Source organism: Oratosquilla oratoria, chromosome 19 (genome assembly GCF_046742065.1).
Source record: "Oratosquilla oratoria isolate Oo_2021 chromosome 19, ASM4674206v1, whole genome shotgun sequence".
In the NCBI taxonomy this organism is placed as follows: Eukaryota; Metazoa; Arthropoda; class Malacostraca; order Stomatopoda; family Squillidae; genus Oratosquilla; species Oratosquilla oratoria.
This window is the reverse complement of record NC_134795.1, coordinates 45,694,072-45,709,372: the sequence shown is the minus strand read 5'-3', so window position 1 is coordinate 45,709,372 and position 15,301 is coordinate 45,694,072. Positions and strand designations below refer to the sequence as shown.

The 15,301-nt window shown below is 36.2% G+C and overlaps 1 protein-coding gene across 1 annotated transcript in view; it reads right to left on the bottom strand.

Moving 5' to 3' along the window:
• The window catches only part of LOC143035613 (uncharacterized), a 47,670-nt gene extending 37,012 nt beyond the window's left edge, over positions 1 to 10,658 (bottom strand). The window contains exons 1-4 of the mRNA XM_076202479.1: positions 10,117 to 10,658; positions 8,484 to 8,689; positions 7,955 to 8,122; positions 5,917 to 6,215 (exon numbers count right to left, since the gene is read on the bottom strand). Coding sequence (XP_076058594.1) covers positions 5,917 to 6,215; positions 7,955 to 8,122; positions 8,484 to 8,640 — 624 coding nt within the window. The 5' untranslated portion in view covers positions 8,641 to 8,689; positions 10,117 to 10,658. The remainder of the gene's footprint in view (positions 1 to 5,916; positions 6,216 to 7,954; positions 8,123 to 8,483; positions 8,690 to 10,116) is intronic.
• Between the last annotated feature and the right edge of the window lie 4,643 nt (positions 10,659 to 15,301).

Below are 15,301 nucleotides of genomic sequence, written 5' to 3'. Positions count from 1 at the left end.
GACCTGAATTTAACTTTAATTGGTCTGGTCTTATCTATATTGTATTTCCCTAGTCTATATATTTCTTCAATTTGTTTACCTGTTTCTTGTTCATCCTCTTGAACTACTTCTAATATCTTGTTTAAATTTTCCTTTTCTTTTACTCTTGTAGTTCTATTTGGATTATGCTTCTCTTCCATCCCTTATATAGTTATACATTTCTTTTTATTTGCTAAATCTCTTACTATATTCTCCTTCTCTCTCATCACTTTAATAACTGTGTCCTTGGTTTGTTCTTTCATCTGTTGTTTTACTATTTCTCTAAAATTAATTTTGTTGTTCTCTTGGACTTTTCTCCAACCCTGTACCTCTTTTGCTATGGACTCTTTATTCTCTTTATTATTTTTCTTTAATTCCTCATTCTCATCTTTACTTCTTTTAACTGTCTTTTTAATTGTTCTATTTCTTTGTTTAGGTTTTGGTTCTCCTTCTTTAGTTCATTAAATTCATCTATGCTTTGTGTAATCTGTGTAAGTTGACTGAACCTAAGCTCCCACTGTTTGTTCATTTTCTCTAGTTTTTTCTCTAGACTTGCTAATCAGGGGAGGTTGTCATCTCCTCCCTCATTAAATCCATGGAAATAATTATCTTCACCTTCCATTGAACTGCTCTTATCTATATTTCTAATTTTTACTAAGCTCTTCAACTTCACCTGTATCGTCTGCGCACCTTTTGTTTACATTTCTTCTGACTTCCGGGGCCTGTTCGTCCCTTCCTCATTTCCTTCCATTTTCTTCAGTAATCCCCCCCTTCTCCTTTTTCTTCACCTTCCCACTACACCACAAGCTTTCCCCTTCCCTACTAATACAACACAGGTACTCCCATGTTGTTGAGATCCACAAATATTGTAGCTTTTTCGTGGAGTCCAATCTTCACTGTCACTTCAACTGTTGTGTGTGTCTGTGTGTCACAAACTTGATATGTTTCTATTCAAGGCTAATAGATGTAATACAAGAAAGAGATGGATGGGCTGACTATGCATTTCTAGACCTGAAAAAAGCTTTTGATAAGGTGCCACATAAGAAATTGCTTAAAAAATTAGAAATTGAAGGAGGAATACAGGGCAAATTGCTGAAGTGGATGGAAGACTTCTTGCATGAAAGAAAAATGAGAGTGGTGATAAGAGATAAACATTCTAATTGGGATGAAGTGATTAGTGGAGTTCCACAAGGAACAGTTCTGGCCCCAATAATGATATGGATAAAGGAATTGAAAGATATATGAGCTTCTTTGCGGATGATGCAAATTTGTTGAAAAAAGTGAACACTGAAGAAGATTGTGAGTCACTACAGAGTGATCTCAATAAAGTATGGGAATGGAGTAGGAAGTAGGAGATGGAATTCAATATCAAGAAGTGTAGTATAATGGAATTTGGAAGAAGCAAAAAAAGAATAGTGGGATCATATAAATTGGGAGAGAAGAAATTCAAAAGTAGAAAATGAGAAGGACCTGGTAGTCATTATTATGAATATGTCCCCTAAGAAAGATTTAAACAAAAGTTTTGGAGATACTTATAATTTAATAAGAACAATCAAAGTGGCATTTACATACCTGGACAAAAAAATGGTGAAGAAAATACTAGTCACTTTGATAAGACCAAGATTGGAGTATGCAGTGATGACGTGGTCACCAAGTACAAAAAAAAATGTATAACAAAACTTGAAAGAATACAAAGAGCAATTATGAAATTGGCACCAATGCTCTCAGAACTATCATATGAGGAGAAACTGGCAAAACTTGAGCTATAGACATTAGAGCGAGGAAGAGAGAGAGAGAGGAGACTTAATAACTATTCATAGAATCATGAAAGGCATAGAAATTATTGATTAGAGAGGATCTAATAATATGAGATAGTAGAGATACAAGAGGACACAGAAAGAAAATAAAAAAAGACAATTATAGAAGAGACCATAAAAAGAACAGCTTTCCCCACAGGGTAATAGACATTTGAAACATGTTGGATGAAAATGTGGTGTGTGCAAAAATAATACACAAATTTAAAAATAGTCTAGATAAAACGAGATATGAAGATGGGACACCATAAGCATAGATCTTTTTCCCGTAAAATACAACTAGGTAAATACACAATCTCCTCTTAGCATCCACTCCCAAATATCTATTTCTCATTACACTTTTTAACCCACCAAGGCATTTACTTGCTTATCTCAATCTACATTCTACCTCCACCTCCACTCCTACCTTTCCTGCTACATATGTAGCCAAGTATCTAAAGCTATCTATTTCCTACAGTCTCTCTGCCTTAATACTTACTTCCAATTTGCTGCAACTTTCTCCCCTTGTACGTCTCATCACCTTAGTTTTACCCACATTTATCTTCAACTTCCTTCTATTGCACACCTTCCCAAACTCTGTCAATAACTTCCTTAATTCTCCTCTGAGCCTCCTATAAGTGCAGTCTTGTTAGGAAACAACAACTGGCTTATCTCCCACTTTTCTCCATTTTCTTTAACCATCTCCAATCCCTGGCCAATTGCATTTGCATTTACCTCTCACACCACCCCATCCATGTATAAATTGAACATTGACGAGTTAAACACCATATGAGGACGGAGCCTTTATTTGTACGACGTTTCGCTTATTACAGCTTTTTCAAGTACAAGTTGAGATACATATGCTTGAGATTAAATAAGGGGAAAGGAGGGAACGGGGAGAGAAAAAAAGAAGGGGGGGGAAGGAAGAGGAGGAGGAGGAGAAGGGGGGGGGGGACACTGGGAAAGGTTGAGAATGCTGGCCCAAACGTCCGTGGGCGAAATGTTCACAAAGGGTGGTTTAAATATTTAAAATTTTGCTGGCCATGGGTATTTGGGGAATTATGTTTAAATATTTAAACCACCCTTTGTGAACATTTCGCCCACGGACGTTTGAGCCAGCATTCTCAACCTTTCCCAGTGTTCCATCCCCCCCCCTTCTCCTCCTCCTCCTCTTCCTTCCCTCCCCTTCTTCTTTTCGCTCCCCATTCCCTCCTTTCCCTTTATTTAATCTCAAGCATATGTATCTCAACTTGTACTTGAAAAAGCTGTAATAAGCGAAACGTCGTACAAATAAAGGCTCCGTCCTCATATGGTGTTTAACTCGTCAATCTTGTCGGCAACTGCCACTTTCATGAAAATAAATTGGACAGCCATGATGACATGAGACATCCATGACAAAGTCATACCTTTACCTGAAACCACTCACTCTCTCCATTTCTAATTCTAACACAGGCTCTACTACTCTATTAAAAACTCTTGAATGCTCTTAACAGCTTTCCTCTTATCCCATATAGCTGCAATACCTCCCATAGTACCTTCCTGTCTATCCTGTCATAAGCCTTTTTCCAAATACATAAAGGCCTCAAAAAATAACCTTACCTTTTCCTATAGCTTTCTCACATATCTGTCTTAACTCAAAAATCTGATCCACATGACCACTACCTGTCCTAAACCCACAATGTTCCTCACCAATTACTCCCTCTGTTCCTCTCCTAATCCTCTCAATCAAAACCTTCCTATAAGCCTTCTCAACTACACTCAACAAACTGATCCCTCTGAAACTACTACACTCACACTTGTCCCTTTTCTCTTGTACAGCAGAACTATACAGGCACCTCTCTAATCATCCAGCACTCTACCCTCTTTTAGACAAACATTAACCTCTTCACTCTGGGGCACATCGCACGTCTGGCAGCATTAGCTGCCAGGCGTGCGATGTTGCGCCATTATAATCGCATTATAAAAAATAAAGTCACTGCTCAATTGCTCGTTCTCTTTCACCCGTGAATTTTGATAACCATAGAAAATATGATGAAGCCAGTTTAGAGAGAATGAGGGTCACGCAGGTACGACTACAATAAATACAACCACTCCTCGTTTAACAACAACAATTGGGACCAGCGTCGCCGTCGTTAACCGAATTGGTCGTTAAGCGAAAGTGTATACATATACGTACATGTACTGTATGCACAATGTCCAGCAATACATATATCTTTATTTTCGTGTAATTTCCCTCCTTTATACAGTACATTAAAGCTTTATTTACTGTTAATTTACTGTGGTTAGGTTCCTGAAATTACCGTATATGACCAAATCCGCATATGCTGACATTCCATATCAAATACCGGGGTATTTTTTTTAGTTTCGACCATGGGCGCAATATTGCAATAGAAAATTAATTATTAATTTTGTAAATTAAAATGAATCAACGTAATATGCAATTTTGTGGGCGGAAATGGAAGTAAAGAATACCTTGCTACAAGCAAATATGCTCATGAACGAAGTCGGTAGCATAGGATCGGGACACCATCTCGTCGTCTGTCAATTGACGGCCTCGGTACTTCCGACAGTACCTCGCCAGGTACATTTTCTTGAAGGAATGTTATGGTGTGGAGATACATGCATTCCTTCAAGCTGCAATAACTTTGTATACCCTGTAAGCTGATAGAGTGGTTGAAAAGCCCGCCAATGTCTCTCACGACGACGACAACGAGGACGAGCCAGATGACATTTAATTTGCAGGTGATGATTTATTAGACACAGGTTAGGTTAGTTTAGGTTAGACGAATTTATCATCCTTTCATTTCTTCAGTGTCGGAATCTATCATAACAAACATGGTGTACTATTCGTCCGACATGACTTCGTTACTTACGAAATCTGTTTTTGCACTTTTTTTTTTATTTCCGCTCACAAAATTGTATATTACGTTGATACATTATAATTTACAAAATTAATAATTAATTTTATATTGCTATATTGCGCTCATGGTCGAAACTAAAAATTTACCAATACCGGTATATACTGTACCCCAGGTAGTTTGTGCAGCTTGCAGGATGGTAATGTAGACCTAAGCTTCAGAACACTTTACCTCACAGCTAATATCCACCGTACAAGTTCAATTATAACATCATACAAATTTGCCTCAGCCAACTTAATTATCGTACACGTCGTAACTTCAGGAGATTAACGTTAAACAAATATTGGTCTGTCATAAAGCCCGTCGTAACTCCGCGTCGTCGCTAACCGAGTAGGTCGTTAAACGAGGAGTGGTTGTATAATCAAGACGCCGACGTCGGCATCATCGCGTACCCACTTGCTCCTCGTGACGCCTACGTAGGTGTCACCGTATGGAAATGGTTAAATAAGCTCACCAGCCAGTCCACCAGCACTGTACTTTCCTCTTTTAGACACTCGGCATGACACCTATTTAACCAAGATGCCTTACCTACTCTCATCATTTTAATAACTGCTTTCATCTCATCTTTTCTTATTTCTCCTCCATTTTCCTCATTTATCACTGTAATTTTCTTAGTGCTTCCCACTGCAACTACCTTTCCCTCATTATCTTCCTTCACATTCAGCAACTCCTTACAATGTTCTTCCCATCTTCCTCTTACTGCTGTCTGTTCCATTATCATCTCTCCATCTGCACCTTTACCTTTCCTTCTCTACTTGATTTGTCTCCTCTTCCTCTCTTAACTTCCTCCCAAAACATCTTTTTATTACTTTCAAAATTTTCTTTTATACCTTTAACCCATTTCACATCTGCTCTCCTCTTTGCCTCCTTTATCTAATGCTTTACTTCTCTTCCCTTTTCTTTGTACCTCTCATATGATTCTCTCATCCTATTTTGTTACCAAATTGTGAATGCTTGTTTCATCTCTTCTACAACCTTCTTTGCTTCCTCATCCCACCACTCACTACCCTTCCTTCTATTTCATCCTGTCCTCATTGTTCCACACACCACCTTTGCACACTTTGTGACTCCCTCCTTGAAACATCCCCATTCCTCCTCCACTCCTAGTTCTACTCTATCCTTCACTCCCTCCCACTCTTCTCTCAGCTTCTTGTACTCCTCCTTTTATTCTCAGTTAAGTAGTTTACTCTATATATTTGCATATACTGTAGACAAATAATAACTACTCTATCCTTGTTCTCTAATAGCTTCAATACCAGATGCATGCCTAAGCCAAGACAATTAATGATCTGCTGAGGAGAATTGAGAACAAGACCAGGGAGGTCTGCCTTGGCTTTTCCCTCTTCATCAGCTAGGAAAGCCTTAAGGTCAACTGAGAAGGACCTCCTCTCTTCAATATCTGCTCTGTTAACAGATCTACCAAGATTCTTCAGGTAAGGCTCAAATGATTTCAGCATGGAGGCATTCTCTGAGCCTTCACTGTAACCTGAAAGTAAAGCCAATATTACTTTTATCTACCTGTATACACAGGGGAAGGGAGATGGCAGGGGATAGTATGAGTGAAGAATGGTTATGTATGGATGATATTTTCACATTGCCCAAAGGCTTCCACATCTCTGTTTTTTTAATTACTTCATGATTGGAGACTAATCTCTGTTCAGAGTAATGCTGATCACTCCCAAAGTTTTACTATCCCTCACTTCTGCTGCCCTCCTTAAGGGACTGGAGGGCGCGAAAACACGAAAAATTCTGGAAAATTAACGAATTTTAGGTAAATATTTCAAAAGATTCTCTATGATGGTGGTAACACTTTGGCCAAATATTACAGCTCAATTCCGTTTCTTTTCTTATATATAAAATAAAATAGATAAATTTTTGGCAACCTCTGGCAACCCCATTGCATGAAAAAACATTCTGTATATTGAAATAAAGTCAAAATTTTGATACCCAGTTCTGTTTTGTTTACTATAATATATATGGAGATATCTGGCAACTTGCCCAACACTAATCGTCAATCACCACAAGGATCTCAGTATCTCTTCAAAGCTAAAGGAGAAAGGATGTCGCCCTGTCGCGTATCTGTTAGCCTACCAGTCATGCATGCGATCGTATTATCTTTTTTTCTACCAACAGGTATTCAAAAGATTCTCTATGATGGTTGTAACACTTTGACCAAATATTACAGCTCAATTCCGTTTCTGTTCTTATATATAAAATGAAATAGATAAATTATTGGCGACATCTGGCAACCCCATTGCATGAAAAAACATTCTGGATATTGAAATAAAGTCAAATTTTCGATAGCCAGTTCAGTTTTGTTTAAAGTTTTAAACGGAAACGTAAAAAAATAGACAATGTCACGAGTGAGTACGCGGCCGGAGGATTTTAAATGCCGGTGCGCTCCTTTAAACTTTAAATGCCTCTCCTGAAATGTTTATGTTTTTTATATTTAAATAGCCATATCTCTGTTTCTTTTTGTCCGATTTCATTCATTCTTTCGAATTTGTAAAGGGAAAGAGTAATTCTTTAATTTTATTAGGAAAAAAATAAAGGAAACCGTAACTTAATTTTTTTCAATTTATCATAACAGATTTTCACTGAAGTTTCTACTATTCAAAATAAAAGAAAAATTATAAAAAGAATAAAAGAGAGTAGGAAAAAATCTAACTTAATGAAGTTGTTCCCAAGACTCTAATCTTTCATTTCCTACATAGTAGGCTGATTACCTATGCCTATGGATACTTCAATGATTACAGATACTATCATAAAAAGAAAGAAAGAAAAAATTAACTACACGTAATATATACATGTTACTAAAACAATTTAGTATGCAATAATACTCTTTCCGATAGAGTAAGTATACATAAGTTCACCAAAGAAATTGAACAACTTTTATGACACGTTCACCTATAAGCACTTCCCACAGTCCCTTAAATTTCTCTTTTACCACCTCTATAATTGAAAAACTGGTCAACAGTATCAATATAGAATACCATATTGTGTATATTACAAGTTAACATCTTCACTCTTCACTCACCATTTGCTTTGCTTCCTACACTTTACACCTCTTCATTCCACTGTTTACTACCTTTTCTTCTGCTTCTATCCATTCACCTTATCCTACACACTGTATATGCACCTGGTATAGTAGGAGTTAATATATACAACATGATATAACATTTCATAATTTTTCTTCCTCAAATAAATCAATACATGAAAACCTACCCTCTTTTACATACAACTTCCACCCATTGTCTGGACAGGGGATTAGTGGTAACACTGAAGTAATATGACGCTGATGTTGTGCAGAACCTTGTGGCTGAGTATCACTTCCAGTATCAGAACCTTGTAAAGAGTTTCCAAGTGAGGTGGAAGATAAGAAAAAGTTGCTACCTGAAATTAGAAAAAAACAAAACAAAACAATAATAATAGATAAATGAATACATATATAAATACATAAACAAAATGAATTAATAACAATAATACATACATACATATACCATGGGCTTTTTTCCCTTTACAGGAAAGGTAGACAAAGTCAAAGGCATAAATCCATCCTCACCCATTTCATCCTCGCATACTCCACCCCCATTCAACATTCCTCCCTCCCTCTTTTCTTGGCTCCTCTTGGATCACAGGTCATAATAATAACAATAATAGTAACAGTTTAACCATCCATTTTAATTTCTTTGGTATTATCCCAAAATAAAGTATCAAATTGTCATCCTCTAACAAAAACAACTTCCATTCTTACCTCCACTTCCTCTACCACCTCTCCATTGTCCTCTTCCTCTCCATCCTCTGTTACCTCTCCAACTTCCTCTTCCTCTCCATCCCCCTCCACCTCTTCCTCGCCAGTTTGATCCTCTTCCTCCTCTTCCATTACCACCTCTCCCAGAGTTGTCAGCCATTTATACAAGGATGCCTATTGGGTGGTCTTCCTTTCTGTACACCTGCTATCTGTAAAGAATTATACAAAATACAGAATCCACAGTTGAATGCATTTGCATGCTGACTATTGGAGAAACTTTAAATTTATTAAGATCAATGAAACAGAGAAAATTTCAACTTATTAAGATTAATTGGCCTTTGACTACATGGATGAAGAAATGGTAAAGAAAATATTTGTTACATTGATAAGACCAAGCTTGGAGTACGTTGCGACACTATGGACACCTAGTACAGTAAGTCCTCGCTATATGGTACATATGCATTCCTGAAAACCTTACCACAAATTGAAATTACCGTATACCGAACCCATTATAACATGTAATAATAGGATATGGTAGATGTACTTTCTCCCTGCTCTTTCCTCTTCAAAATATCTAGCGGATACCATATCTGTGAATTTTTCTTACAGTAAATAGAATCGAGGGTAGTAATTACCAAATACCGTAACTGAATTTACTGGATAAAGAATTACCTTATGAGGAGGACTCATTGTACTAAAAAGAACATTCAAAAATTAGAATTCAAAGAGCAATGACAAAGATGGCACCAACACTTTCCAAATTAACATAAAAACAAAGATTGGACAAACTCGAACTACCAACCCTGGAACAAAGAAGAGAAAGAGGAGATCTACCAACCATCTACAGAATTATGAAAGGGATGGAAGTCCTTGATAGAGATGATTTACTTAAATGGGATAGCAGAAAAACAAGAGAACATAAAAATAAATTTATAAAGGATAGTTACAGGAGAGATCTGAAAAAGAATAGTTTCCCACAGAGTGATAGATATCTGGATCAAACTGAATGAGGAAACATCGAGTGCAAAAACTATACAAGATTTTAAGATCAAACTGGATGTTGAAGGATACAAAAGAGGGTCCAGCTTTATTGATATGATCACTGTCCCTATTTTCCCATAGAATAAGCTCCCTATATAACTGACTGCAACACAAATGGGTTTCAGGAATGTAACCCAGTCATGTAACATGTAAGACTTGAAAATCAATCAATTGTTGCCTAAGTTTGGTTGGTTGGACACCTGTAGCTGCACAGCACCTTCCACCTTGCACCGCAATAGTCCTCAGACCCTTCCATAGACCTCTCTGGAAAGAAATCTTCTCCTAATCCCTGGAATATAAGTCTAAGAGAATATAAATTGGAAATACTATTTTGTGTAGGGCCTTTTTGCCCTCACAGGGAGTTGCACAATTTCTCCTACCTGTCTGTCCTAATTGTTAGGGCCCTAAAAAGCTGCCTTTTTAGTTACACAGACTTCACTTCATTCGGGTCTCACTAATTGCCGAGAAAACCGAACAATACAAACAAGGACGGGTTTTGCTCAACTGCACACTTCTATATATGTATGGTTGCATTATTTGAACTATTTTCTTTAAAGTGTGTGATTTCCATGTAATATGATCAAAGAGAACTTACGTTTTTATCCTCTGCAATTTTACCGACCCCGGCTACGACTCGTCCAGCCCGCCGTCTATGATTACTGGTGGTATGGATCAAACTACACTTTTAAGTTTCTTATTGTTGTGTTATTAGTGTAATAGACTACATATAGTTGAATTATTTAAACTCTTTTCTTTAAAATGTGTGATTTTCATGTAATTTGACCAAAGAGAAGTTATGTTTTAGCCTCTGCAGTATGACCGACCACAGCTACAAATACCGTAACAAATTAGCATATGGTTGCATTATTTGAACTATTTTCTTTAAAAGGTGTGATTTTCATGTAATTTGATCAAAGAGAAGTAACAATTTTATCCTCTGCAAAATTACCGACCCCAGCTACGATTCGTGGTTACCGCTAGCCTGCCATCTATGTTCTGCGAATGCAGATCATCACTGAGCGTCAGAGTTGCCAGATTGGCGTTTTTAATGCCAAATTTTGTATTTTTGGAATGTTTTTACTGTGTTTGGCAGGAAAATTTGTTGGGTGGCATTTTTGAGAATTTGGCATTTTTGGGGGGCGTTTTTTAGATACACGGTCGTGATTAGAGATCACTCTTTTACTTGTATCAAGAATTATATGATGATGTATATGAATGATATATATTTATCTTGGTTATATCATGTGGGAAATGTTGTAAAGATTTTGTGCCTAGCCAAAGGATGTTTCAGCTCTTCTTTAGTGAAAATATGTAATAACGCAGTAGTGCACCAAACATTTCTAAATCTGATGATGCTTTTGATTATATTTAGACACAATAGAAAAGTCACAAATGTATTTTCTATTTATGTATATCAGAGTCTCTAGGAGGTTGTTTAATAAACTGGTTTAATTTATTGTAGAGGATACCAAAAATTTACTTAGGAATTTAAACGTAATGTATGGAGTAATACATTTTATTTTAGTTATTGGTATTTTTTCTTTCTCACATAATACGGAGTATAATATATTTTATTTTGGAAGTTCATATCTTTCTTTCCTTTTCACACAGTCTTGAAGTAGATTTATTTCAGAGGATGGTGGTTTATTACAGTACCACTAGAATTAAATGATGATGTACATGAATGATATAAATTGATCTTGGTCATATCATGTGACATTGTTTTATATTGGCTAGTCAACAGTAGAAAAATATTTTATATTGTAATTGTAGTTATACACATTATCTTTAACTACTTGATCTTGGTTATATCATGTGGTATTGTATTATATTGGCTAGTCAACAGTAAAAACTATTTTTCATATTGTAATTGTAGTTATATACATTATTTTTAACTACACATGTAAAACCAAAATAAAAATAAAATCTTAGAAAATGTAATGGTTGGCATTTTTGGGACATGTTTTAAAAACATTTTGGCAGCATTTTGTCAGAAGTTGGCATTTTTCCTGGTAGAAAACCTGGCAACCCTGCTGAGCGTGGTTGATGAAGTTGGCCAAAAACATAATACTTGTAGAATTTCTTGTGAGGTTCGAACATGTGGGGCATATTTGCATACTAACTTGAATAAAGGTAGAGTGAACATTTTTATTTTAAAAACTGTTGTTGTTTATTTCTTTACAATACAAAGATTACATAAATATTGCATACAATTTAATACAAAATTTTCATTAAACTTCATTTAAAATACGCTATACAAAATTTATAAGCTATGAAATATGATATTGCGTACATTGTATTACGCAAAGTAGACCACTTGAAAAAAGAAACTAACGAAGCAGAGCGCTTTCGTATATTACATATTCAATGCAAAAAGTACATAGTTGAATAGAAATACATATTTTATATATACATAGAAAAGGAATACAAAAACTCCATTAAATATTGACGTCAATTTCGCCGTGTTCCATCATGCCAACCAAGAAGACCACAGAATAGACTGGGATAACGCACCAATTATATTCAAATCACATTGTAGCTTTCAAAGTGGTACCATCGCAAATGCCAAGATATTCCGCAAACTACGTTCCAAGAACTCGGTGAGATGTCCCTTGGGTACTGGTGCAACTCTTGCGTAACGAACGGGTGCTTCGAGGATAAACTGTTGCTTTTTTGTATAACCATAGTAGTTTGTTGCAGGAAGCGCAAAAAGGGAACAAATATTTTTGCGTAATACACCAAGTACATCAACACCTATAACCTTAGGCAAGATTGAAGCTCATCTGGAACCTGATACGAATGCCGTTGCGGTCCTTGACAAGTGTGGTGGTGTGAAGAACCGAACGATTCATGTAACCGGGGATGGAATTGCCAGTTCAACTCTTTTTCTGTAGCACTGTGCGGGAATTAGCACCTAGCCACGAATTTACGAGTGCGGACAACAATCTATAAAGGCAACAAAAACGACTCTACGTGGGATGTTCTGTGCCCTCTGTTCCCGAACGCGACGCTCCTTCTGTGCACCCGCCACTTGGAGGAAAATGCAAAACGTCATCTAAATGCTGAGTCCACGGAACAATCAAGGAAAAATGAAACTGTGAATGAGAGGTCTCATATGATGCGCCTAAAATTCGATAAGGATTTACCGAAGTTCACAGAGTACTTTAGTGAGAACCTGGTTCCCTCGTTGCGTTCTCATGTGTTTCAACCTCAACGAAACTATAATCTTTCATTCAAATGGACCAATAACAACTGTGAAAGTATGAACCACGCTCTCACCTTCCACCCACTAGGGCACGACAACTCTCCCACTGGGGTGCTGGGGTGTAGGACAATTGCTCACCGGACAGTTGCTCACCGGAGAAGTGACAAATAGGACATTTGCTCACCAAAGGGTTATCTTTTACTTCTCCTGAACTTATATTGTATCATATATACAGCAATAATACAGAAACAACATCCAAACCTTTAGGTTTTTATTAATTATCAAATTCAATACCAATTTCTTCCATCAATATATAGTAATGATATTCTACTGGTCCAGTCTAATGGTGTGGCTAACTATTCGTATGTATCTCTGTCATTTAATAAGTCGAAAATTTTACTTTCATAGTCTGAATTGACTCCTAACCTTAACACTTCTAGTTCATGAACTAGAAGTGTTAGGGTAATTAGTCAATGAAACAAACTAAAAACAATGCATTAGATTATATTGTAGAGTTTGATAAGTTCTTGGCCTCTAACAATTATGGTAAAGATTTACTTTATCTGTGCCAGGGGTATGCTGCAGGAAGTCAGTGTCTTCCTGACTTTCTAAATGCAGTTGGCCACACCATTAGACTGGACTTGTAAACCACTAAGGACAATAAACCCACTTCAGTACTGCACCAGTTGTAAAACTGTAATCACTATATATTGATGGAAGAAATTGGTATTGAATTTTATAATTAATTAATAACTAAAATATGAAAGTTTGTATATTGTTTGTGTATTATTGCTGTAATAAATTTCAATATAACCAAAAAAATCCTGTAATATTGCTGTAATAAACTTCAATATAACTGAAAAATCCTGTATATTATGTTATTAGGTTTGTATATTATTGCTGTAATAAACTTCAATATAACTAAAATAATCATTTGGTGAGCAAATGTCCTATTTATCACTTGTTCGGTGAGCAATTGTCCGTACCCGGGGGTGCTGTTACCCGCATTGTATATTAATGTATATATCCATGTACATAATTTATACAATAAACCTTTATTAATTGATTAACCATTGTCACATTTAGTCTTCGAACATTTAGTCCTCGGACATTTAGTCTTCGGACATTCAGTCTTCGGACATTTAGTCTTCGGACATTTAGTCTTCGGACATTTAGTCTTCGGACAATTGGTCTTCCTTTGCAAAATAACTGATCTTCGGGCATTTAGTCTTCTGGACAATTAGTCCTCATCTTCAAGTTATAATAGGATAATCAGCTTAAAATATCTGTATTAAGAAAAAAAATATAGATTGAAATTCATGTATATACAATTCTTTATTATTTATAGACACATATGATATGCATTATTTTCAATACAATGTAATACAATCATTCAAGAACGATTGAAATTTATGTATAGATAATTCTTTACTATGTATAGACACATATGATATACATTTTTCAATACAATGTAATATAATCATTCACTTTAATAAGTTTACAATTATGTAAGACGAGTAGAATTACCGGTATTTGTCAACGTTCTAGCACAGATATCATCATGAGAAACACAGTTTATTGAAACTTTTAGTTCATGATCGCAGACTTCTTCCAACACGTCGAAGGAAATCATTGACATCTGATATGCCATCGCGATGCTGCTCGCAAAGTATTTAGTTTATTCTGAAGCTGGACATGTTTACGCTTAACTCGTTTCTTTGTTTACTTAAAATTTAGAACACCAAAATGCCATTATTATTTTTTGAGCACCAACATAACTACTTTGGTCATTCTTTATTTATACTTTATTTACTTTTATTTATTTATGGATGAATGAACAACATAAAAAAATCCTTTTGGTGCCAAATAAGTCGCTTAACGCACGAAACCTGTTTATTATCTAACTATACATTTGCATTTATTTATGTATTCTATTTGTTATCTACATTATTATAGTGTTTATATATTTATTTTTTATTATTATGATTTTTTCTCGCATCCGACCTAGATATGGGCCAAAAGGTCTCCTGTCGGCATGCTCCGCCTTTGTAATCCTTTGTAATCTCGCAACAATTATCGAACACGAGGCCCGAGTGCGCCTAAACGCGTGAGACCGGGACATAATCCTGCCAGAGCGAGATTCCTCAAGAAGGGGGAAGTCTCGGGTAGCAGTACTTTCGGTAATTGCGGTGTGGTTAGAACGTCAATCAGAGATAGGGACTAGGGTAAATGACAGGGCGTAATCGATGTGATGAGCAATCGAGCGTGAATGTTCTCCATTCAGAATCTATCATATCTCTGCGGATAAAAACGTAACTTCTCTTTGATCATATTATATGGAAATTACACCTTTTAAAGAAAATAATTCAACTATATGCAGTCTATTACACTAAAAACACAATAGTGTTTCTAAATAGAGTGAAGTTTGAACCATACCACCCAGGCACGGATCCGGGATTGTTATGGGGGGGGGGGGGGCGATAAGCGATACTTGAAACACGCCGAGAAACACCCCAAAGAATATAACAAATCTTAAATTCAAACTTGCCCAAGGTTATAGATGTTGATGTACTTG